Source organism: Oncorhynchus tshawytscha, linkage group LG08 (assembly GCF_018296145.1).
Source record: "Oncorhynchus tshawytscha isolate Ot180627B linkage group LG08, Otsh_v2.0, whole genome shotgun sequence".
NCBI lineage: Eukaryota > Metazoa > Chordata > Actinopteri > Salmoniformes > Salmonidae > Oncorhynchus > Oncorhynchus tshawytscha.
Genome location: NC_056436.1, coordinates 6,756,314 through 6,782,576, shown reverse-complemented (window position 1 = coordinate 6,782,576; position 26,263 = coordinate 6,756,314). Strand labels below are relative to the sequence as shown.

Below are 26,263 nucleotides of genomic sequence, written 5' to 3'. Positions count from 1 at the left end.
ACTCAATGCCACAGATGTCTCCCAAGTTTTGAGGAAGTGTGTAATTGGCATGCTTGACTGCAGGAATGTCCACCAGAGCTGTTGCATGTTCATTTCTCTACCATAAACCATAACCTGCCTCCAACGTCGTTTTAGAGAATTTGGCGTCCAACCGGCCTCGACCACGCCAGCCCAGGACCTCCGCATCCGGCTTCTTCACCTGCGGGATCGTCAGAGTGTGGATGGGTGTGGTGCTGAGGACTATTTCTGTCCGTAATAAAGCCCTCTTTGTGGGGAAAAACTCATTCTGATTGGCTGGGCCTTGCTCCCCAGTGGGTGATCCCTCCCAGTTCCACCCTTGATGCGGGTGGTTCCACCCTTGCTGCCCACCCTCCCAGTTCCACCCTTGATGCGGAACGGCCCTCCCTCCCAGTTCCACCCTTGATGCAGAACGGCCCTCCCTCCCAGTTCCACCCTCGATGTGGATGGGCCCTCCCTCCCAGTTCCACCCTTGAACTGGGATGGGCCCTCCCCCTCCCTCCCAGTTCCACCCTTGATGCGGGTGTCCCCTCCCAGTTCCACCCTAAAATGCGGGTGTCCCCTCCCAGTTCCACCCTTGATGCGGGTGTCCCTCCCAGTTCTACCCTTGATGCGGGTGTCCCTCCCAGTTCCACCCTTGATGCGGGTGTCCCCTCCCAGTTCCACCCTAAAATGCGGGTGTCCCCTCCCAGTTCCACCCTTGATGCGGGTGTCCCTCCCAGTTCTACCCTTGATGCGGGTGTCCCTCCCAGTTCCACCCTTGATGCGGGTGTCCCTCCCAGTTCCACCCTTGATGCGGGTGTCCCTCCCAGTTCCACCCTTGATGCGGGTGTCCCTCCCAGTTCCACCCTTGATGCGGGTGTCCCTCCCAGTTCCACCCTTGATGCGGGTGTCCCTCCCAGTTCCACCCTTGATGCGGGTTTCCCTCCCAGTTCCACCCTTGATGCGGGTGTCCCCTCCCAGTTCCACCCTTGATGCGGTTGTCCCTCCCAGTTCCACCCTTGATGCGGTTGTCCCTCCCAGTTCCACCCTTGATGCGGTTGTCCCTCCCAGTTCCACCCTTGATGCGGTTGTCCCTCCCAGTTCCACCCTTGATGCGGGTGTCCCTCCCAGTTCCACCCTTGATGCGGGTGTCCCTCCCAGTTCCACTCTTGATGCGGTTGTCCCTCCCAGTTCCACCCTTGATGCGGTTGTCCCTCCCAGTTCCACCCTTGACTGCAGTCATGTGAAATCCATAGATTTAGGGCCTACTGAATTTATTTATTGATTGATTTTCCTTATATGAACTGTAACTCAATAAAATCTTTGAAATTGTTGCATGTTGCTTTTATATTTTTATTCAGTAATATATCTGTTTACATGTTTTGTATGATTATTTTTGGCTATGTTGAATTTGTATGCAAGGTCACTGTATGTCCACGTAGGGGCAGGTTCTTCCAGTATACTACCCAAATTCGACACATACAACAACACAGAGTTAGACATGGAATAAACAAAACATACAGTCAATAATACAGTAGAACAAAAGAAAACAAAAAGTCTATATACAGTGAGTGCAAATGAGGTAAGTTAAAGGAAATAAATAGGCCATGGTGGCGAAGTAATTACAATATAGCAATTAAACACTGGAATGCTAGATCGACAGAAGATGAATGTGCAATTATATTATTAGTCATTGTTCAAACGTGGCCATAACATTCGCTTGAATTCCTGGAGTGCCCCGTTATTGTGAAGGCGACTGAGTTGGCAAGGAGTGTCCCGCGTGTGTCCTATCTGGAGGCGGTGAGAAGTTTGGAAAGAACGAGTAGCGGGGAAGAAACAAGGGTAGTAGAGGCCACAGTGAAGGTTTCTCATCAATTCGAGGGATAGTGACATGCTACATGTTAAAAAGATGGACCATGTATTGCAATGGTCATAAAACTGTACAGTAGAAGCGGTGAACACCTCGATCAAACCGACAGTGTCATTGCGCGAAAATGAAACGCAACAGCATCTGGATATGTACGCAACAAACGTTCAACATTCACCTGCTACCGTTTCTGTCAAGCCGCCTTAATTTAGCCTGCAGTTTGACGCATACATTCCATACATCTAATGTCCACACCTCCAGGGTTGTGGAGTAACGGATTATATGTAAGGGATATATATTGTAATCACATTACAGGTACTTTTGAAAAACTAGATGATTACTTTGAAATTTAGAAAGGATGTTTGCGAAAAAAATATCTTTGATACTTCTGTTTTCTTAATGACATTCAAATCAGCATTGAAAAGAAGGCACAAGTTTGTTCCACCTGAGCGAGTTCGACCACAAATCAGAGACCACTGTGATGTCAGAGACCACTATGATGTCAGAGACCACTATGATGTCAGAGACCTCTATGATGTCAGAGACCACTATGATGTCAGAGACCACTGTGATGACACACCAAATGTGTTTGATGGATCGCGGGAAAATAGCAGGAATTTGCTTTGTAGGCTATACAGTCCAATCTATGTCTTCCAATGGTGTGACTGCTGTCGGCATCCAAAGATTATCCAATTTGAATAAATGCTTGGAGGTGAGGATGACAGCAGTGGTGTAGTCTACGACGATACGGATATCACTTATGATTGATATCTCCATTGCACATTGATGTGAATCACACTGGTGCTCTCTCATTTAGCTATTTGCGCGGGTTGTGGTTGTGGATGGCTGTTCACAAATCTAAATGTGTATTTGAATGGTTGAATTCAAGAAGTTTAAGCTGCCTATCAATCATTGTTTTTTAAACCAGTGGACAGCCAGTGAAAGATGTGCTCTTGCAACAGCTGCATAGTGTGGATCCCAGCCTATGGAATAACAGCTGTATAGTGTGGATCCCAGCCTATAGAATAACAGCTGCATAGTGTGGATCCCAGCCTATAGAATAACAGCTGCATAGTGTGGATCCCAGCCTATAGAATAACAGCTGCATAGTGTGGATCCCAGCCTATAGAATAACAGCTGCATAGTGTGGATCCCAGCCTATAGAATAACAGCTGCATGGTGTGGATCCCAGCCTATAGAATAACAGCTGCATAGTGTGGATCCCAGCCTATAGAATAACAGCTGCATAGTGTGGATCCCAGCCTATAGAATAACAGCTGCATGGTGTGGATCCCAGCCTATAGAATAACAGCTGCATAGTGTGGATCCCAGCCTATAGAATAACAGCTGCATGGTGTGGATCCCAGCCTATAGAATAACAGCTGCATAGTGTGGATCCCAGCCTATAGAATAACAGCTGCATAGTGTGGATCCCAGCCTATAGAATAACAGCTGCATGGTGTGGATCCCAGCCTATAGAATAACAGCTGCATAGTGTGGATCCCAGCCTATAGAATAAAAGTGGGGCTTTTTATTGCTCAATCTAATTCATGTTGATCAATAACAAATAAATACATCCATAGGCCTAATGGACACATGCTCAAACTAGCACAATTGCGACATCCATTTTTTTCCAATCTGTAGTTGCTACATCCATTTTTGGATTTATAAATGATATATACAGTGGGGCAAAAAAGTATTTAGTCAGCCACCAATTGTGCAAGTTCTCCCACTTAAAAAGATGAGAGAGGCCTGTAATTTTCATCATAGGTACACTTCAACTATGACAGACAAAATGAGAAAAAAAAATCCAGAAAATCACATTGTGGGATTTTTAATTAATTTATTTGCATATGATGGTGGAAAATAAGTATTTGAGTAGTATTGTAATGCTGGTGTCTGTCTCTACAGTAGTATGTAATGTTGGTGTCTGTCTCCACAGTAATATGTAATGTTGGTGTCTGTCTCCACAGTAGTATGTAATGTTGGTGTCTGTCTCTACAGTAGTATGTAATGCTGGTGTCTGTCTCTACAGTAGTATGTAATGCTGGTGTCTGTCTCTACAGTAGTATGTAATGTTGGTGTCTGTCTCTACAGTAGTATGTAATGTTGGTGTCTGTCTCTACAGTAGTATGTAATGCTGGTGTCTGTCTCTACCATAGTATGTAATGCTGGTGTCTGTCTCTACCATAGTATGTAATGTTGGTGTCTGTCTCTACAGACAGACACCAACAAATTATGTGAATTTAAAACAAATTATGTGAATTAGCCTATCAGAAGCTTCAGAAGCATGATTTTCTGAAATGTTCCAAGCTGTTTAAAGGCACAGTCAACTTAGTGTATGTAAACTTCTGACCCACTGGAATTGTCATACAGTGAATTATAAGTGAAATAATCTGTTTGTAAACAATTGCTGGAAAACGTAGATGTCCTAACCGACTTGCCAAAACTATAGTTTGTTATCAAGAAATGTGTGGAGTGGTTGAAACACTTAGTTTGGAGTCATTAAAACTAGTTTATGTGAACTTCTGACTTCAACTGTATTTTCTACCATCTATTGCATCTTGCCTATGCCACACGGCCATTGCGCATCCATATATTTATATGTACATATTCTTATTCCATCGCCTTAAATTGTGTGTGTATAAGGTAGTGAATTTGTTAGATTACTTGTTAGATATTACCAGAAGCATTTCGCTACACTCAGATTAACATCTGCTAACCATGTGTATGTAAAATGTTATTTGATTTGAGTTTTAGAGTTATGCTCAGGCAAAACAATTTGGCTAATCTGTACTTCCATATTTCCAATTCTTGAAGATCAAGGGGTATGACATTTATTGGAATTACTTGAATTCTGGTATTTTTATTTTACCTTTATTTAACTAGGCAGGTTAGTTAAGAACATATTCTTATTTTCAATGACGGCCTAGGCAGTGGGTTAACTGCCTTGTTCAAGGGCAGAACGACAGATTTGTACCTTGTCAGCTTGTGGATTTGAACTTGCAACCTTTCGGTTACTAGTCCAACGCTCTAACCACCAGACTACACTACCGTATACTTAAGTTTTTAATGTAAAGTTATAATTTAATCGTTTTATTATATGTAGTAGAAAACGATGGGTTAGAAGAAGCCTACATAACCAACCCATAAAGTAAAAATGAACATCCACATATGACCAGCTATGTAAACTTTGACATTGATTGATTTATCCTGCAATAGATGTCATTCAATTGGACATGTTTGTCTTCTTCTAATGCCTCTTAAGGTGAAAGTAACCTAAAAGTAAATTAATGTAATCAGATTACGTTACTGAGTCTGGGGTAATCCAAAGGTTACTTTACTCATTACAATTTTGGACCGGTAACTAGTAACCGATTACATTTAGAAAGTAACCTACCCAACCCAGCGCACCACATAGAATACTCTGCGACGCAACGCTGCAAGGCAAACCGCAGCGTTAATGAAAGTACTTCTGGTGTACCTCAATGCAAAAACACTGTCGGTGTGATCGAGGGGATGAGATAAATGCAATCATTATGAACACAGCTGAACGTTTTGGGGGTCTTCGTGATTTCACAGCCGAGACCGTGCAAGAAATCTTGTCAAGTGAATGCTCCGCCATCACAAGCAAATGAGCCTGTGTACAGATGTATTTTGGAGTGGACAGTGATTGAAGCAGTGGGATTGGTTTTGTTAGTTGATATGTGTTTAATTTTGAATGATGCCGTTTCCCGCAATGTATTTTTTTAATTCTATACCCCTTCCAACTGGTGGCGATAATGCACCATTAACATTCGATGCCAACCGCTGTTAAACCCCATCGAAGAAGTATACATTTTGAATATGTTCCCAATGAAGGGGAACAAATGTAGATTTAGTTTCCGAGTAATTTAGGAATGCAAAAATATCTGAGACAATCATTGATTTTTTTATAAGCTATTCAAACTGTAAATTTGACTTTAATAACCTAGGTATCCTATTTCTTTTGATCGAAGCCCCATACGATGAGGTGCAAACTTGTGGTCCCACACTTTCACTGGACAAAAGAGGCGATACCTCCCTGTGCTTTTACGCAAACGCACTAACTGTCTACGCAGGACGCCAAGTGAAGGGCCGAGATTCAACGATTACCACACGTCAACAAGCGCTTCTTGTGTCGCTGGACACTGGCTAAACATGCATCGGACTATTCAAGTGGGATTGTTCTGCGTCTGCGAGAATAACCAACGCGTGAAAAATGACGGGTTATAAACTAACAAGAAGTCTCTCATCTTTGGAATTGAATGAAGAGTCTTGTGCCACAACGCAACTCGAAGTGCACCACCAAGGCCATGATAGAGGCAGCTTTTTACATACAGATGTGTTGTCAGTCTCTAGCTACCGTAATAATAGCTATCAAACTTTTTTTAAAGTTACAATAGTCATACTAGCTATACGTTTTAGTCATGACATCTAACTGAAATATGTAGCTAGCTGGCTAGCTATATGTTTATTTTTGGTAGCTAGCTAGCTCAGATAGCATAGAGCTAGCCAGTTAGCGTAGCTAGCTGACGAACTTGTTTAAATAGCGCTCGAGCTAGCTAACGGTAGCTAATCAGCTAGCCAGTTGGCGTAGCTAGCTGACGAACTTGTTTAAATAGCGCTCGAGCTAGCTAACGGTAGCTAATCAGCTAGCCAGTTAGCGTAGCTAGCTGACGAACTTGTTTAAATAGCGCTCGAGCTAGCTAACGGTAGCTAATCAGCTAGCCAGTTGGCGTAGCTAGCTGACGAACTTGTTTAAATAGCGCTCGAGCTAGCTAACGGTAGCTAATCAGCTAGCTCAGATAGCATAGAGCTAGCTAACGGTAGCTAATCAGCTAGCTCAGATAGCATAGAGCTAGCTAATGGTAGCTAATCAGCTAGCTCAGATAGCATCCTGGCTAGTAAATGAGACCATTTAACGGTTGGAGTTGCTAGCCAGTTAGCGAACTACAGTAACACTTTTTCTTGTGTCAAATCTGACAACCACTTTCTAGCTAACTAATGTTAGCCTGTAGGCTTTTCACTTTTTAACTGTGTTAACTTACCAATAACGTTAGCTAACGGTTATATATATATATATATATATACATTTTTTTTGTTTTTTAATTTCTAAATAGTTAACATTACCTTACTCGACTAGGTGTATGGTGTAGCTAGCTAGCTGACTTTTCCACCGTGCCTGGACTGACCGACCCCCCCCACCAGGACAAGCCGATGCTGACGGTCCGGATCACGGCAACGTAAGGAGCCATGCAGCCGCAGCAAATATATGACTTTTCAAGTGACGAGAACAGTCACAAATGGCGAGGCCTCTTCGTGCAAGCGTTGCGAAAGGTAAAACGCCTTTTTCTTAATCAACTTTAACTATTAACACATCTCAAACGTGGTTGTTAATTGGCGAGGTGATGGAGTAGCTACTGACTTATCTTTATTTTTGATTTATGCTCCCAAAATGCACACTGTGAAATATACTGCAGGCCAACAATATACAACTTGCAACTTGGCTCAGAGTCAGAGCGTCAACATGTTGCAGGCAGAATCCGGTGTGTGTTCATTACTCCTATTCTATTGTAAAACTTTTTGCAACAAACCGTTTACTCCAAACGGAAAAATATTTAACGAAAACGAGAGTTTCTATTGGACAAATTCGGGTAGTTCCTCCCCGTTTCGTTTGCTCTGTTTGCTTCGGTTTGTTTTAAAGGTAAACATAATGAACCTAGCCCTGATATTGGTACTCCCTTGTTATCAACAAGATCATGTTATCCTCTCTTGTTTTGGAACACATCGCCCTCAATACAGATGCAGGCCTAAAAGTGAAAACGAGAGAGCGTCATTGACCTCTAGCCCAAGTTGAGATCAGAGCCAAACAGAAATGAGGGATGGCTCCTTGACACTCAATTACTACCATGCACTTGCCTTGTGGAAAATGTTGTCACAAACCATATATCTATCCCTTAGCCCATAACAATATGCATTAGCTACAATATGCATTACTTGGCAAAAGCAGCAGGAGGCCAAGTTTTTTTTTTTTGTCTGTGTTTCTGAAGTCAAAGGTTTGGCTCAAATTGATTCTTTCCACTGTCTTGTTTTGAGGTAGTATCTCTCTACGTGACTAGCAGCATAGTACTGTCAACACATTGCTTAGCGATTGACATGACAGTTTAATCACTGATGTGACTAGACTATTGGTTTGGCAAACCTCCTACAGTAGTAACCAACCAGGTCCACTGTAGAGATCAAGCCAAAGCAGCCAATGCACTTTCAGGTTTAGCCTAGCTCAGATCTCCCCCCTCCCAATTCCAATCCAATAAGACACTGCCAAACTGTCAGTACACTTCATATTTTGGCGGCCATTTTTATTCATGTCTTCATCATATTTTAGTCCATGGCAGGACTCTCCACGCCTATAGGTTTTCGTTCCAACCCCAGGTGTAACTAACCTGGTTCAGCTTATTAATCAGGTGTGCTATATTAGGGTTGGCGTACACCTACAGGAGGGTATCTCTCCAGGAACAGGGTTGGAGAGCCCTGGTTTAAACCTACAGGAGGGTCGCTCTCCAGGAACATGGTTGGAGAGACCTGGTTTAAACCTACAGGAGGGTAGCTCTCCAGGAACATGGTTGGAGAGCCCTGGTTTAAACCTACAGGAGGGTAGCTCCCCAGGAACAGGGTTGGAGAGCCCTGGTTTAAACCTACAGGAGGGTAGCTCCCCAGGAACAGGGTTGGAGAGCCCTGGTTTAAACCTACAGGAGGGTAGCTCCCCAGGAACAGGGTTGGAGAGCCCTGGTTTAAACCTACAGGAGGGTAGCTCCCCAGGAACAGGGTTGGGAGCCCTGGTTTAAACCTACAGGAGGGTAGCTCCCCAGGAACAGGGTTGGAGAGACCTGGTTTAAACCTACAGGAGGGTAGCTCTCCAAGAACATGGTTGGAGAGCCCTGGTTTAAACCTACAGGAGGGTAGCTCTCCAGGAACAGGGTTGGAGAGCCCTGGTTTAAACCTACAGGAGGGTAATCTCTCCAGGAACAGGGTTGGAGAGCCCTGGTTTAAACCTACAGGAGGGTAGCTCTCCAGGAACAGGGTTGGAGAGGACTGGTTTAAACCTACAGGAGGGTATCTCTCCAGGAACAGGGTTGGAGAGGCCTGGTTTAAACCTACAGGAGGGTATCTCTCCAGGAACAGGGTTGGAGAGCCCTGGTCCTGACCGAACTGCAGCTGTCGCGGAGTAGAGTAGTGGGTTTCCCCTTCTCTAAATAGACAACTTGATTTTCACAAACCCAATTGAAGCTTACGAGGCAAACATTTTTAGCCAAGAGGACGTGTGCAGTCTGTATCCCTGTGGCCGATGCATCTCTTTCACGATATCGCTCGCACTTCTTTTCGGTCTCTGTTCCCAGGTCTCTGTCTGTCACTGGGTTGAGCTGGTTTCTCTCTCGTTTGAACCTGTGACCTATACGGACTTGTATACCGGCTGAGTAAACCACATGCTCTCTGTCGTGTTTTAAACATATATCTCATTTGCCAATTTATTAGGTACACCCTTCTAGTACTTGTCTGTATGTGTGTGCCTGCCTGCCTGCCTGTGTGTGTGCCTGCCTGCCTGTCTGTGTGTGCCTGTCACAGCTACATATCTGACCATGTATAGAGGCTCATGGCCCTGATGTGACTTTTGTGTTTTGAGTCACTTCTGATTTGAGAGGGACATGTCTAGACTGAAGTGGTACCGCTTTGTCCTTGTCAGCAGCGCACGTTAGATTCCTGTAACAGTTTTGTAACGGTTGCTGTCGATGCTAATCATCAGATTGGTTAACCAACTGCTTCTGATTGTAAAGCTGATACGTTCGGCAAGGAAATGAGCCAATACAACTGCACCATCCTTTTTCCACAAAGCTGTGTGTGAATGATCCTGGGGAGGGTGTGAATCTGGCTGGTGTTTGTTAAGACACCAAACAGAAGAAAAATGAACTCAAAACAGGAAAAGACTACAAAAAAGCTCTTATTGGTTGCAAAATGTTTAAAAGAAGCGATTTCTGTTGCATGCCCTAATGAACAGGACCCTCCCAGGTGAAGAGATGTGGTGGGTGAAGTTTTGGTGTTTGTTTCACTGTCCTGCGTGGAACACGGCCTGTCACACACACACACAGAGAGAGAGGGAGACTGACTGACATAGTCAAAACCATAACAAACCTCTCCTAACTGTGACTCACTCTCTATCTTTAACAGCTGTCCTGAGGGGCTTCACTGACTGGGCAGGAAGAGGAAATAGTTTTAAGGCACCTGCATGCTTCCTGTTGGAAACAGTTGGTGCATATATTATGACAATGTTTTGGTCTTTGACAAGGGTTTTTTCGGCTGTTCGTGCACACTTTTTTTTTTCTTCTTGAGGCAAGCCAATGTTCCTAGCTGAAGTCTACACCCCTTCATCTGTGATTGGTCAACAGGAGGGGCTTAGTGATGCTTCGATATGCCACTTTTGGCTGATACCGATATTCAATATTTTCCTTGACAAAAAAAACGGTAACCGATATTTAAAATTTTAGCTGCCTTTTTAAGCATTTTAGTACAGTTAAATAGTTAAAAAACACACACACATGGACGCAGCAGTCTAAGGCACTGCATCTCAGTGCAAGAGGCGTCACTACAGTCCCTGGTTTCGAATCCAGGCTGTATCGAATCCGACCGTGTTTGGGAGTCCCATAGGGGCGGCATACAATTGGGCCAGCGTCGTCCGGGGTAGGCCTTCATGGTAAATAATCTCAACTGACTTGCCTAGTTAAGGTTACACACACACACCACACCACACGGACCAAAAAGTTATTTTGTTGGCATTTCCGTATGTCCCCATTACCAGTAAAACATAATCAAAACCTATTTCTTTCACTTACTTGCTGTGCTGTTTCGTTGCTCAGTTATTTCATTCTCAACCAGAATTTCATCATAAATGTCGAGCTGTGAAGTTTCAGCTCTGTCTGTCCGAGGCCTCTCTTCCTCTGTGCTTCACTGTCACTGTGTCCGTTTCCATTTTGTCCACCTGTGTGTAACATTTCACGTAAACCCGGTTTCTTGTCTGCATCGAAGTTGCAGTCCTTGTACCTAGCATCGAGCATGGTGGTGACACAGTAAAGAGAGAATGCCACCAAATCGCTTGTTCACAGCCTGTGTCGACAGTTTTGTTGAGCGGGTGTTTCAATTAGAGGTTGACCGATTTTATGATTTTTCAACGCCGATACCGATTATTGGAGGACCAAAAAAGCCGATACCGATTAATCGGCCAATTTACATAAATATAAAATATTTAAATAATAATAATTTAAAAATAAATACATTTATTTTAATTTTATTTATTTGTAGTAATGACAATTACAGCCATACTGAATGAAGACTTTTAACTTAATATAATACATCAATAAATCTATTTAGTCTCAAATAAATAATGAAACATGTTCAATTTGGTTTAAATAATGCAAAAACAAAGTGTTGGAGAAGAAAGTAAAAGTGCAATATGTGCTATGTAAGAAAGCTAACGTTTCAGTTCCTTGCTCAGAACATGAGAACATATGAAAGCTGGTGGTGGTGAGTCTTCAATATTCCCAGGAAAGAAGTTTTAGGTTGTAGTTATTATAGGACTATTTCCCTCTATACCATTTTTATTTCATTAACCTTTGACTATTGGATGTTCTTATAGGCACTTTAGTAATGCCAGTGTAACAGTATAGCTTCCGTCCCTCTCCTCGCTCCTACCTGGGCTCGAACCAGCAACACAATGACAACAGCCACCATCGAAGTTGCGTTACCCATGCAGAGCAAGGGAAACAACCACAGGCTCAGAGCGAGTGACGTTTGAAACGCTATTAGCGCGCACTATCTAGCCAGACATTTCACTTCGGTTACACCAGCCTTATCTCGGGAGTTGATAGGCTTGGAGTCATAAACAGCGCAATGCTTGACACACAACGAAGAGCTGCTGGCAAAACGCACGAAACGCGCGTGCTGTTTGAATGAATGTTCAAACGCCTGCTTCTGCCTACCACCGCTCAGTCAGATACTTAGATACTTGTATGCTTAGTCAGATTGTATGCAACGCAGGACACTCTAGATAATATCTAGTAATATCAACAATGTGTAGTTAACTAGTGATTATGATTTATTGTTTTTTATAAGATAAGTTTAATGCAAGCTAGCAACATACCTTGGCTTACTGCATTCGTATAACAGGCAGTCTCCTTGTGGAGTGCAATGAGAGAGAGGCAGGTCGTTATTGCGTTGGAATAGTTAACTGTAAGATTGGATCCCCCGAGCTGACAAGGTGAAAATCTGTCGTTCTGAAAGAGGCAGTTATCCCACCGTTCCTAGGCCGTCATTGTAAGTAAGAAAGTGTTCTTAACTGACTTGCCTGGTTAAATAAAGGTGTAAAAAAATAAATAATAATTATTTAAATTGGCAAAATCGGTGTCCAAAAATACAAATTTCCGATTGTTATGAAAACTTGAAATCGGCCCTAATTAATCGGCCATTCCGATTAATCGGTCGACCTCTAGTTTCAATGCCATGTCAGAGGGTATCACGTCTGCTGCAGACACAGTTGATGAGCTTATTTCTCCAGTCAGTTGTTCGAATGGAGCGACTTAGTGTGTTCATGTTTCAAATGTGTTCTCAAATGCCATTGAAATGGCAGCAGCGGTACGACAACCAGCACATTGTTGAGCATGAAATACGGCTTTCCTCAGTACGGAGTCCTCGACGACCCACTGTGCTGTCGAACTCTGCATGCTCATGGGGCTGATATCGCCGATGAAAATGTCAGTCGTGACGCTATTAACAGTGACGCTATTACCACACACACGCACACAGGGCCACATTACCACAGTGTCATTGTAATCTTCCAATCTTCCATTTCCACAGCACAACACAAACGCACGCCATGCAAAGATTACATGTTTACCATCTACCTTTGTACTCTGTTTCCCATCCTTTATTCTCTAAGTATATTATTCTGTTAGTACTGCTGCTACTGCTAGTACTGCTGCTACTACTAGTACTGCTAGTGCTACTACTAGTAATGATGGTGATGCTGCAGTGAGTGCTCCTGCTGCTACCATTACAACTACTGCTGATGCTACTTCTGTTAATAATACCACCACTACTGCTGCTGATGCTACTGCTACTTCTGCTGCCACTACTACTACTTTTACTACTGCTAACCATGCTACTACTGCCACTACTACTACTTTCACTACTGCTAACCATGCTACTACTGCCACTACTACTGATGCTACCACTGCTACTACTACTGATGCTACCGCTGCTACTACTACTGATGCTACTACTACTGATGCTAGCTCTGTTACTACCACTACTACTGTATGCTATGTGGGACGGTAGCGTCTCACCTCGTCAACAGCCAGTGAAACTGCAGGGTGTCAAATTCAAAACAACAGAAATCCCATAATTAAAATTCCTCAAACATCGATGTGTTTTACATCATTTTAAAGATACACTTGTTGTAAATCCAGCCACAGTGTCCGATTTCAAAAAGGCTTTACTGAGAAAGCACACCATGCGATTATGTTAGGTCAGCACCTAGTCACAGTAAAACACAGACATTATTTTAACAGTTTTGGAAACGTTAGTGTTTTCTATCCAAATCTACAAATTATATGCATATCCTATCTTCTGGGCCTGAGTAGCAGGCAGTTTAATTTGGGCACGCTTTTCATCCAAAATTCAGATTGCTGCCCCCTACCCTAGTGAAGTTAAGGGCTTGTAAGTAAGCATTTCACTGTAAGGTCTACCCTTGTTGTATTTGGCGCATGTGACATAACATTTGATTTGATTTTGACAACTGAACTGACTATACATTACCATTACTATTACACTATATAGCTACTCCAGTTTCTATTTTATTTTCTGTCTAATTTTTCACCTCAATAAAGCCACCCAACTGGACACAGATGTAAATTCCATGTCGGTTCAACGTCATTTCAATGTAATCTCCCTGACATTTTATAGCTCTGTTTTAGGGACTTGACTTTTCCGCTTAAGTTGCTTTATGATCAGGTCAAAGTGCCCACGTGGGTACGGTGTGTTTGGATCAGATTACATGGGTAAGGTGTTGACGACCCAGGGAAGGGCACAGTGGTTACGGTGTTGACGACCCAGGGATGGGCACAGTGGGTACGGCGTTGACGACCCAGGGATGGGCACAGTGGGTACGGCGTTGACGACCCAGGGATGGGCACAGTGGGTACGGCGTTGACGACCCAGGGATGGGCACAGTGGGTACGGCGTTGACGACCCAGGGATGTCTCTTGCTAATAGAAGTAAATAAAGATGGTAGCCTTTTATGGTAGTATAGTACACAGTGCGTTCAGAAAGTATTCAGACCCCTTCTGACTTCTTCCACATTTTGTTACACTACAGCCTTATTCTAAAATTAATTTAAAAAATAAAATCCTCATCAATCTTCACACAATACTCCATAATGACAAAGTGAAAACATGTTTTTTTAAATTTATTTATTATGTTTGCAAATGTATAAAAATTAAAAAAATACCTTATATAAGTATCAGACCTGAAATTGAGATTTGAAATTGAGCTCAGGTGCATCCTGTTTCCATTGATCATCCTTGATGTTTCTACAACTTGATTGGAGTCCACCTGTGGTACATTAAATTAGTTGGACATGATTTGGAAAGGAACACACCTGTCAGTAAAAAGGCACATGACAACCCGCTTGGTTTGCCAAAAGGCATCTAAAGACTCTCAGACCATGAGAAACAAGATTCTCTGGTCTGATGACACCGAAATTGAATTCTGGCTTGAATGCCAAGCGTCATGTCTAGAGGAAACCTGGCACCATCCCTACGGTGAAACATGGTGGTGGCAGTATCATGCTGTGGGGATGTTTTCAGGGACTGGGAGACTAGTCAGGATCGAGAGAAAGATTAACGGAGAAAACTAGAGAGATATCCTTGATGAAAACCTGCTCCAGAGCACTCAGGACCTCAGACTGGGGGTGAAGGTTTACCTTCCAACAGGACAATGACCTTAAGCACACAGCCAAGACAAAGCAAGAGTGGCTTCGGGACAAGTCTCTGAATGTCTTTGAGTGGCCCAGCAAGAGCCCGGGCTTGAACCTGATCCAACATCTCTGGAGAGACCTGAAAATAGCTGTGCAGCGACGTTCCCCATCCAACCTGACAGAGCTTGAGAGGATCTGCAGAGAAACTTCCCCAAATACAGGTGTGCCAAGCCTGTATCGTCATACCCAAGAAGACTCGAGGCTGTAATCTCTGCCAAAGGTGCTTCAACAAAGTACTGAGTAAAGGGTCTGAATACTTATGTAAATTTGATATTTCAGTTTTATTTTTAATACATTTCTAAACCTCCTTTTGCTTGGTGATTATGGGGTACTGTGTGTGTAGGTTGAGGGGAAAAATAACAATTTCATCATATTTTAGAACAAGGCTGTAACGTAACAATGTGGAAAAAAGTGAAGGGGTTTGAATACTTTCCGAATGCACCGTAGATTTAAATGTGTCTCCTCCCTCTACCGCCTCTTCCTGTCTGTGGGACAGCGAGCACTTGTTGGCTGATGAAACTAACAAACGGACCAGTAGGGTTTTGTGAATGGAGCCAGGCTTAGGAAAGGAAACCCCCGTACTTCCTGTCTCTCTGTGTGGTGACTCAGAATCCTAACAATGTATGGTGTCGTGTGGAATCTGAGGCGAAGATGATTATTTTTTTTTGTCTTCTGCTGTTTTTCTATTTTCATGTTCCATTTTAGGTTTGGCTTTAGTTTCCATTTAGTCTCTCTGGACTTTGGTTAAACAAATGAGCACAATGTGACCATAAGCAAGAGGATTGTGTGTATTCCAAGTAGAAACGGTACTATAGTAGTGTATGGAGCAATGAAACATTTCTGGTAACTTAAATAGATTAAGTCATTCAATTGTCTAAAGATCTATGGGTTAATTAATGTTTTTTTTTATCACCCAGACCTGCAGAATCTAATAGAGCCCTGTCTGTCACTATCACCCAGACCAACAGAATCTAATAGAACCCTGTCTGTCACTATCACCCAGACCAACAGAATCTAATAGAACCCTGTCTGTCACTATCACCCAGACCAACAGAATCTAATAGAACCCTGTCTGTCACTATCACCCAGACCAACAGAATCTAATAGAACCCTGTCTGTCACTATCACCCAGACCAACAGAATCTAATAGAGCCCTGTCTGTCACTATCACCCAGACCAACAGAATCTAATAGAGCCCTGTCTGTCACTATCACCCAGACCAACAGAATCTAATAGAGCCCTGTCTGTCACTATCACCCAGACCAACAGAATCTAATAGAACCCTGTCTGTCACTATCACCCAGACCAACAGAATCTAATAGAACCCTGTCTGTCACTATCACCCAGACCAACAGAATCTAATAGAACCCTGTCTGTCACTATCACCCAGACCAACAGAATCTAATAGAACCCTGTCTGTCACTATCACCCAGACCAACAGAATCTAATAGAACCCTGTCTGTCACTATCACCCAGACCAACAGAATCTAATAGAACCCTGTCTGTCACTATCACCCAGACCAACAGAATCTAATAGAGCCCTGTCTGTCACTATCACCCAGACCAACAGAATCTAATAGAGCCCTGTCTGTCACTATCACCCAGACCAACAGAATCTAATAGAGCCCTGTCTGTCACTATCACCCAGACCAACAGAATCTAATAGAACCCCGTCTGTCACTATCACCCAGACCGGCAGAATCTAATAGAACCCCGTCTGTCACTATCACCCAGATCGGCAGAATCTAATAGAACCCTGTCTGTCACTATCACCCAGACCGGCAGAATCTAATAGAACCCTGTCTGTCACTATCACCCAGACCAACAGAATCTAATAGAGCCCTGTCTGTCACTATCACCCAGACGGGCAGAATCTAATAGAACCCTGTCTGTCACTATCACCCAGACCAACAGAATCTAATAGAACCCTGTCTGTCACTATCACCCAGACCAACAGAATCTAATAGAGCCCTGTCTGTCACTATCACCCAGACCAACAGAATCTAATAGAACCCTGTCTGTCACTATCACCCAGACCAACAGAATCTAATAGAACCCGTCTGTCACTATCACCCAGACCAACAGAATCTAATAGAGCCCCGTCTGTCACTATCACCCAGACCGGCAGAATCTAATAGAGCCCCGTCTGTCACTATCACCCAGACCAACAGAATCTAATAGAACCCCGTCTGTCACTATCACCCAGACCAACAGAATCTAATAGAACCCTGTCTGTCACTATCACCCAGACCAACAGAATCTAATAGAACCCCGTCTGTCACTATCACCCAGACCAACAGAATCTAATAGAGCCCCGTCTGTCACTATCACCCAGACCGGCAGAATCTAATAGAGCCCCGTCTGTCACTATCACCCAGACCAACAGAATCTAATAGAACCCCGTCTGTCACTATCACCCAGACCAACAGAATCTAATAGAACCCCGTCTGTCACTATCACCCAGACCAACAGAATCTAATAGAACCCTGTCTGTCACTATCACCCAGACGGGCAGAATCTAATAGAACCCTGTCTGTCACTATCACCCAGACCAACAGAATCTAATAGAACCCTGTCTGTCACTATCACCCAGACCAGCAGAATCTAATAGAACCCTGTCTGTCACTATCACCCAGACCAACAGAATCTAATAGAACCCTGTCTGTCACTATCACCCAGACGGGCAGAATCTAATAGAACCCTGTCTGTCACTATCACCCAGACCAACAGAATCTAATAGAACCCTGTCTGTCACTATCACCCAGACCGGCAGAATCTAATAGAACCCTGTCTGTCACTATCACCCAGACCAACAGAATCTAATAGAACCCTGTCTGTCACTATCACCCAGACCAACAGAATCTAATAGAGCCCTGTCTGTCACTATCACCCAGACCGGCAGAATCTAATAGAGCCCCGTCTGTCACTATCACCCAGACCAACAGAATCTAATAGAGCCCCGTCTGTCACTATCACCCAGACCAACAGAATCTAATAGAGCCCCGTCTGTCACTATCACCCAGACCAACAGAATCTAATAGAACCCTGTCTGTCACTATCACCCAGACCAACAGAATCTAATAGAACCCTGTCTGTCACTATCACCCAGACCAACAGAATCTAATAGAGCCCCGTCTGTCACTATCACCCAGACGGGCAGAGTCTATGGTGCAGTGTTGGTCAGTCAGCCACACATTCCTCATGCTGGGCCTGGGGGCCATGTTTTGTCATCAGAGCTGGATTTATTATTTACCAGCCAGGGTAATTCCATCACTACCATGTGAACACCACAGCCTTGTGCTTGTTTTTCTCTCTCTCTCTCCCTCCCTCTCTTCACAGCAGTTTAGCAGACTGCCAGTCCCATAATAGTATCTGTACAGAGTAGACCGCATTCCAGTGATAGGCCACACCACCTCCTGACGACCAGACTGAGATGGAGTCTGTTTCCACCAACAGATCCACTTGGCAGACCACATCCCTCTTCTAGGCCCCTTTCTACAACACACCCCTCTTCTAGGCCCCTTTCTACCAACACGCCCCTCTTCTAGGCCCCTTTCTACAACACACCCCTCTTCTAGGCCCCTTTCTACCAACACGCCCCTCTTCTAGGCATCTCAAGGTTGAAGTTTCATTAGTTGTGTCTGAGATGTAGCCTAGTGACTTGATTCACTGACATGTTATGTAACAGGAACTGATTGGGGGGGGATATGCCATTACAATCCTCACATCACAAGGATGTTTTTTTTTATATGACGTAACTCAAATCAAATGTATTTATATAGCCCTTCTTACATCAGCTGTACAGAAACCCAGCCTAAAACCCCAAACAGCAAGCAATGCAGGTGTAGAAGCACAGTGGCCAGGAAAAACCCCTAGAAAGGGAGGAACCTAGGAAGAAACCTAGAGAGGAACCAGGCTATGAGGGGTGGCCAGTCCTCTTCTGGCTGTGTGGGGTGGAGATTATAACAGAACATGGCCAAGATGTTCAAATGTTCATAAATCACCAGCAGGGTCAAATAATAATAATCACAGTGGTTGTCGAGGGTGCAGCAAGTCAGCACCTCAGGAGTAAATGTCAGTTGGCTTTTCATAGCCGATCATTAAGAGTATCTCTACAGCTCCTGCTGTCTCTAGAGAGTTGAAAACAGCAGGTCTGGGACAGGTAGCACGTCCGGTGAACAGGTCAGGGTTCCATAGCCGCAGGCAGAACAGTTGACACTGGAGCAGCAGCACGGCCAGGTGGACTGGGGACAGCAAGGAGTCATCAGGCCAGGTAGTCCTGAGGCATGGTCCTAGGGCTCTGGTCCTCCTCCTCCAAGAGAATTAGATCCCGTTGTCCCTCTGTGTCTCTGACGTTTGTCCCTCTGTGTCTCTGTACCTCTTCCAGGTGCAGCTGCAGGTGCATCCCACCCTGTCAGCCAAGGAGGGAGCTCTGGAGCACATCGAAGAGCTGATCCTGCAGCTCCTCAACATGCTGTGTGTGGCCCAGCCGCGCTCTGTACAGGACGTGGAGGAGCGTGTCCAGAAGACCTTCCCCCACCCCATAGATAAATGGGCCATAGCTGACGCCCAGTCGGCCATCGAGAAGAGGAAGAGGAGGAACCCCCTACTGCTCCCTGTGGATAAGATACACCCTCTACTCAAGGTACATATCCCCCTTACCAGGGCTCAAATGAGAAATGAGTCATTGGTAGCACTGGCATCACACACCATTCAGGAGCTCCAGAAAATCTCCCCCTACCTCTAAACCCCCTCTCTCTCTCTCTCTCCCCTACCTCTAAACCCCCCTCTCTCTCTCTCTCTCCCCTACCTCTAAACCCCCCCTCTCTCTCTCTCTCTCCCCTACCTCTAAACCCCCTCTCTCTCTCTCTCCCCTACCTCTAAACCCCTCTCTCTCTCTCTCCCCTACCTCTAAACCCTCTCTCTCTCTCTCTCTCTCTCCCCCTACCTCTAAACCCTCTCTCTCTCTCTCCCCTACCTCTAAACCCCCTCTCTCTCTCTCTCTCCCCTACCTCTAAACCCTCTCTCTCTCTCTCTCTCTCCCCTACCTCTAAACCCTCTCTCTCTCTCTCCCCTACCTCTAAACCCTCTCTCTCTCTCTCTCTCCCCTACCTCTAAACCCCCTCTCTCTCTCTCTCTCCCCTACCTCTAAACCTCTCTCTCTCTCTCTCCCCTACCTCTAAACCCTCTCTCTTTCTCTCTCCCCTACCTCTAAACCCTCTCTCTCTCTCTCTCCCCTACCTCTAAACCCTCTCTCTCTCTCTCTCCCCTACCTCTAAACCCTCTCTCTCTCTCTCTCCCCTACCTCTAAACCCTCTCTCTCTCTCTCTCCCCTACCTCTAAACTCTCTCTCTCTCCCCTACCTCTAAACCCCTCTCTCTCTCTCCCCTACCTCTAAACCCCCTCTCTCTCTCTCTCTCTCCCCTACCTCTAAACCCTCTCTCTCTCTCTCTCTCTCTCCCCTACCTCTAAACCCCTCTCTCTCTCTCTCTCTCTCTCTCCCCTACCTCTAAACTCTCTCTCTCTCCCCTACCTCTAAACCCTCTCTCTCTCTCTCTCCCCTACCTCTAAACCCTCTCTCTTTCTCTCTCCCCTACCTCTAAACCCTCTCTCTCTCTCTCTCCCCTACCTCTAAACCCTCTCTCTCTCTCTCTCCCTACCTCTAAACCCTCTCTCTCTCTCTCTCCCCTACCTCTAAACCCTCTCTCTCTCTCTCTCTCCCCTACCTCTAAACCCTCTCTCTCTCTCTCTCTCCCCTACCTCTAAACCCTCTCTCTCTCTCTCTCTCTCTCTCTCCCCTACCTCTAAACCCCCTCTCTCTCTCTCTCTCTCTCTCCCCTACCTCTAAACTCTCTCTCTCTCCCCTACCTCCTCTCCCCACCTCTCCTCTAACCCCCCCGCTGTTTGTCCCGTCAACAGGAGGTGCTGGGTTATAAGATAGACTACCACGTCTGCCTCTACATCGTGGCGGTTCTAGAGTACATATCAGCTGACATCCTGAAGCTAGCAGGAAACTACGTTGGTAACATCAGACACTATGAGATCAGCCAGCAAGACATCAAGGTGTCCATGTGTGCAGACAAGGTAGGAAACATACCATACCATCTGTCTGTCTGTGTCTAGCTGCCTCTGTCTGCGTCTAGCTGCCTCTGTCTAGCTGCCTCTGTCTGCGTCTAGCTGCCTCTGTCTACGTTTCTGTCTACGTTTCTGTCTGCGTCTAGCTGCCTCTGTCTAGCTGCCTCTGTCTAGCTGCCTCTGTCTAGCTGCCTCTGTCTAGCTGCCTCTGTCTAGCTGTCTCTGTCTAGCTGTCTCTGTCTAGCTGTCTCTGTCTAGCTGTCTCTGTCTAGCTGTCTCTGTCTAGCTGCCTCTGTCTAGCTGTCTCTGTCTGCGTCTAGCTGCCTCTGTCTAGCTGCCTCTGTCTGCGTCTAGCTGCCTCTGTCTAGCTGCCTCTGTTTGCGTCTAGCTGCCTCTGTCTACGTTTCTGTCTGCGTCTAGCTGCCTCTGTCTACGTTTCTGTCTGCGTCTAGCTGCCTCTGTCTAGCTGTCTCTGTCTAGCTGCCTCTGTCTACGTTTCTGTCTCTGTCTAGCTGCCTCTGTCTGCGTCTAGCTGCCTCTGTCTACGTTTCTGTCTGCGTCTAGCTGCCTCTGTCTAGCTGCCTCTGTCTAGCTGCCTCTGTCTAGCTGTCTCTGTCTAGCTGCCTCTGTCTGCGTCTAGCTGCCTCTGTCTAGCTGTCTCTGTCTAGCTGCCTCTGTCTGCGTCTAGCTGCCTCTGTCTAGCTGCCTCTGTCTAGCTGCCTCTGTCTAGCTGTCTCTGTCTAGCTGTCTCTGTCTAGCTGCCTCTGTCTAGCTGTCTCTGTCTGCGTCTAGCTGCCTCTGTCTAGCTGCCTCTGTTTGCGTCTAGCTGCCTCTGTCTACGTCTAGCTGCCTCTGTCTACGTTTCTGTCTGCGTCTAGCTGCCTCTGTCTAGCTGTCTCTGTCTAGCTGCCTCTGTCTACGTTTCTGTCTCTGTCTAGCTGCCTCTGTCTACGTTTCTGTCTCTGTCTAGCTGCCTCTGTCTGCGTCTAGCTGCCTCTGTCTACGTTTCTGTCTGCGTCTAGCTGCCTCTGTCTAGCTGCCTCTGTCTAGCTGTCTCTGTCTAGCTGCCTCTGTCTAGCTGTCTCTGTCTGCGTCTAGCTGCCTCTGTCTAGCTGCCTCTGTCTGCGTCTAGCTGCCTCTGTCTAGCTGCCTCTGTTTGCGTCTAGCTGCCTCTGTCTACGTTTCTGTCTGCGTCTAGCTGCCTCTGTCTACGTTTCTGTCTGCGTCTAGCTGCCTCTGTCTAGCTGCCTCTGTCTAGCTGTCTCTGTCTAGCTGTCTCTGTCTAGCTGTCTCTGTCTAGCTGCCTCTGTCTAGCTGCCTCTGTCTGCGTCTAGCTGCCTCTGTCTAGCTGCCTCTGTTTGCGTCTAGCTGCCTCTGTCTACGTTTCTGTCTGCGTCTAGCTGCCTCTGTCTACGTTTCTGTCTGCGTCTAGCTGCCTCTGTCTAGCTGTCTCTGTCTAGCTGCCTCTGTCTACGTTTCTGTCTCTGTCTAGCTGCCTCTGTCTGCGTCTAGCTGCCTCTGTCTACGTTTCTGTCTGCGTCTAGCTGCCTCTGTCTACGTTTCTGTCTGCGTCTAGCTGCCTCTGTCTAGCTGCCTCTGTCTAGCTGCCTCTGTCTAGCTGCCTCTGTCTAGCTGCCTCTGTCTAGCTGTCTCTGTCTAGCTGTCTCTGTCTAGCTGTCTCTGTCTAGCTGTCTCTGTCTAGCTGCCTCTGTCTAGCTGCCTCTGTCTAGCTGCCTCTGTCTAGCTGCCTCTGTCTAGCTGCCACTGACCTGACGTCTCTGGTGCAGGTCCTAATGGACACGTCTGACCTGATGTCTCTGTTGCAGGTCCTAATGGACATGTCTGACCTGATGTCTCTGTTGCAGGTCCTAATGGACACGTCTGACCTGATGTCTCTGTTGCAGGTCCTAATGGACATGTCTGACCTGATGTCTCTGTTGCAGGTCCTAATGGACACGTCTGACCTGATGTCTCTGTTGCAGGTCCTAATGGACACGTCCGACCTGATGTCTCTGTTGCAGGTCCTAATGGACACGTCTGACCTGATGTCTCTGTTGCAGGTCCTAATGGACATGTCTGACCTGATGTCTCTGTTGCAGGTCCTAATGGACATGTCTGACCTGATGTCTCTGTTGCAGGTCCTAATGGACACGTCTGACCTGATGTCTCTGTTGCAGGTCCTAATGGACATGTCTGACCTGATGTCTCTGTTGCAGGTCCTAATGGACACGTTTGACCTGATGTCTCTGTTGCAGGTCCTAATGGACACGTCCGACCTGATGTCTCTGTTGCAGGTCCTAATGGACACGTCTGACCTGATGTCTCTGTTGCAGGTCCTAATGGACATGTCTGACCTGATGTCTCTGTTGCAGGTCCTAATGGACACGTCTGACCTGACGTCTCTGTTGCAGGTCCTAATGGACACGTCTGACCTGATGTCTCTGTTGCAGGTCCTAATGGACACGTCTGACCTGATGTCTCTGTTGCAGGTCCTAATGGACACGTTTGACCTGATGTCTCTGTTGCAGGTCCTAATGGACACGTCTGACCTGATGTCTCTGTTGCAGGTCCTAATGGACACGTCTGACCTGATGTCTCTGTTGCAGGTCCTAATGGACACGTCTGACCTGATGTCTCTGTTGCAGGTCCTAATGGACACGTCTGACCTGATGTCTCTGTTGCAGGTCCTAATGGACATGTCTGACCTGATGTCTCTGTTGCAGGTCCTAATGGACACGTCTGACCTGATGTCTCTGTTGCAGGTCCTAATGGACACGTCTGACCTGATGTCTCTGTTGCAGGTCCTAATGGACATGTCTGACCTGATGTCTCTGTTGCAGGTCCTAATGGACACGTCCGACCTGATGTCTCTGTTGCAGGTCCTAATGGACACGTCTGACCTGATGTCTCTGTTGCAGGTCCTAATGGACATGTTTGACCAGGACGAGGACATCGGTCTGGTGTCTCAGTGTACGGAGGAGCCGTCGTCGTCGGGAGAGCTGACCTACGATGACCTGGTGCGCTTGGAGATTGCAGAGGAGCGCCAGTACCTGCGGGAGCTTGACCTCATCATCAAGGTGTTCCGACATCACTTCCTGTTCAACAACAAGATCTTCACGCCTCAGGTGAAAACAGTGTAACAGCTTATAGACACCTCGGGTGGACGCGGCGCGTAGACACCTCGGGTGGACGCGGCGCGTGGACACCTCGGGTGGACGCGGCGCGTGGACACCTCGGGTGGACGCGGCGCGTAGACACCTCGGGTGGGCACGGCGCGTAGACACCTCGGGTGGGCACGGCGCGTAGACACCTCGGGTGGGCACGGCGCGTCGGGTGGGCACGGCGCGTAGACACCTCGGGTGGGCACGGCGCGTAGACACCTCGGGTGGGCACGGCGCGTAGACACCTCGGGTGGGCACGGCGCGTAGACACCTCGGGTGGGCACGGCGCGTAGACACCTCGGGTGGGCACGGCGCGTAGACACCTCGGGTGGGCACGGCGCGTAGACACCTCGGGTGGGCACGGCGCGTAGACACCTCGGGTGGGCACGGCGCGTAGACACCTCGGGTGGGCACGGCGCGTAGACACCTCGGGTGGGCACGGCGCGTAGACACCTCGGGTGGGCACGGCGCGTAGACACCTCGGGTGGGCACGGCGCGTAGACACCTCGGGTGGGCACGGCGGGCACCTCGGGTGGGCACGGCGCGTAGACACCTCGGGTGGACACGGCGCGTAGACACCTCGGGTGGACGCGGCGCGTGGACACCTCGGGTGGACGCGGCGCGTGGACACCTCGGGTGGACGCGGCGCGTGGACACCTCGGGTGGACGCGGCGGGTGGAAACGGTAGCTGGGTTATAAACAGCTTATAAAACACCTTGTTGGTGTTCGTTTCCTTGTTCCTTGTCAATCATTGGCTCATTGATGAAATATAGCATTATGACAATATCTTTAATTAAATCATTCAAAAACCTTTATTAATGCAATTGCAGACAGAAGTTGACAACAGGAACAATTAATGCATGTTTCTGAGTAAGTTCTGCATCAAAGAAGAAGTCTCAAGTCGTTTTATTAAACCCAAAGTCCGGCCCTAGTGATGCCACTGCCTACGTCATTATCTTCTATTCCGGAGACCAAAACCATGCCTACTCGACACTTTTAAACTCTTGTTTTATATAGCTATCTAAAAGCTTAGCAGTAAATAACCTCCATAACCTGAACCTGTGCACCTCCATAACCTGAACCTGTGCACCTCCATAACCTGAACCTGTGCACCTCCATAACCTGAACTTGTGCACCTCCATAACCTGAACCTGTGCACCTTCATAACCTGAACCTGTGCACCTCCATAACCTGAACCTGTGCACCTTCATAACCTGAACCTGTGCACCTCCATAACCTGAACCTGTGCACCTCCATAACCTGAACCTGTGCACCTTCATAACCTGAACCTGTGCACCTCCATAACCTGAACCTGTGCACCTTCATAACCTGAACCTGTGCACCTCCATAACCTGAACCTGTGCACCTTCATAACCTGAACCTGTGCACCTCCATAACCTGAACCTGTGCACCTCCATAACCTGAACCTGTGCACCTTCATAACCTGAACCTGTGCACCTTCATAACCTGAACCTGTGCACCTCCATAACCTGAACTGTGCACCTCCATAACCTGAACCTGTGCACCTCCATAACCTGAACCTGTGCACCTTCATAACCTGAACCTGTGCACCTTCATAACCTGAACCTGTGCACCTCCATAACCTGAACCTGTGCACCTCCATAACCTGAACCTGTGCACCTTCATAACCTGAACCTGTGCACCTCCATAACCTGAACCTGTGCACCTTCATAACCTGAACCTGTGCACCTTCATAACCTGAACCTGTGCTGAACATTCACTATTGTATCCGAGAAGACTGTTCTGTTCTGAGACTTTTCAGAGAAGTAAAGATTATTGTCCTGCTGCCAAAAAAAAAGAAAACATCGTAAACACTGAGGTTTAAACACAGAAAATCCCCTTTTTTGTTAAAACACTGGATTGCATTTCACTTGGCTGAAGAAAAACTGTGCTGAGTGGAGAGTTTTTAGTTTTATTTAATGGTCTGCTGTGGCTTTGCCTATTTGGGACAGACAGTGTATCTTTTGAGTGAGCACGACTATATACATAATTAACTACTAACAGAGAGCCACATCTGTTGCTCCTGCCAAAATACAT

General features: G+C 46.4%; 1 protein-coding gene across 1 annotated transcript in view; it reads left to right on the top strand.

Annotated features, from left to right (window-relative positions):
* The first annotated feature begins 5,713 nt into the window (after positions 1–5,713).
* Positions 5,714–26,263, top strand: part of LOC112255836 (son of sevenless homolog 2-like) — a 53,254-nt gene continuing 32,704 nt past the window's right edge. The window contains 4 exon segments of the mRNA XM_042325141.1: positions 5,714–7,225; positions 19,357–19,614; positions 20,889–21,053; positions 23,963–24,169. Of these exon segments, the coding sequence (XP_042181075.1) occupies positions 7,142–7,225; positions 19,357–19,614; positions 20,889–21,053; positions 23,963–24,169 (714 nt within the window). The 5' untranslated portion in view covers positions 5,714–7,141.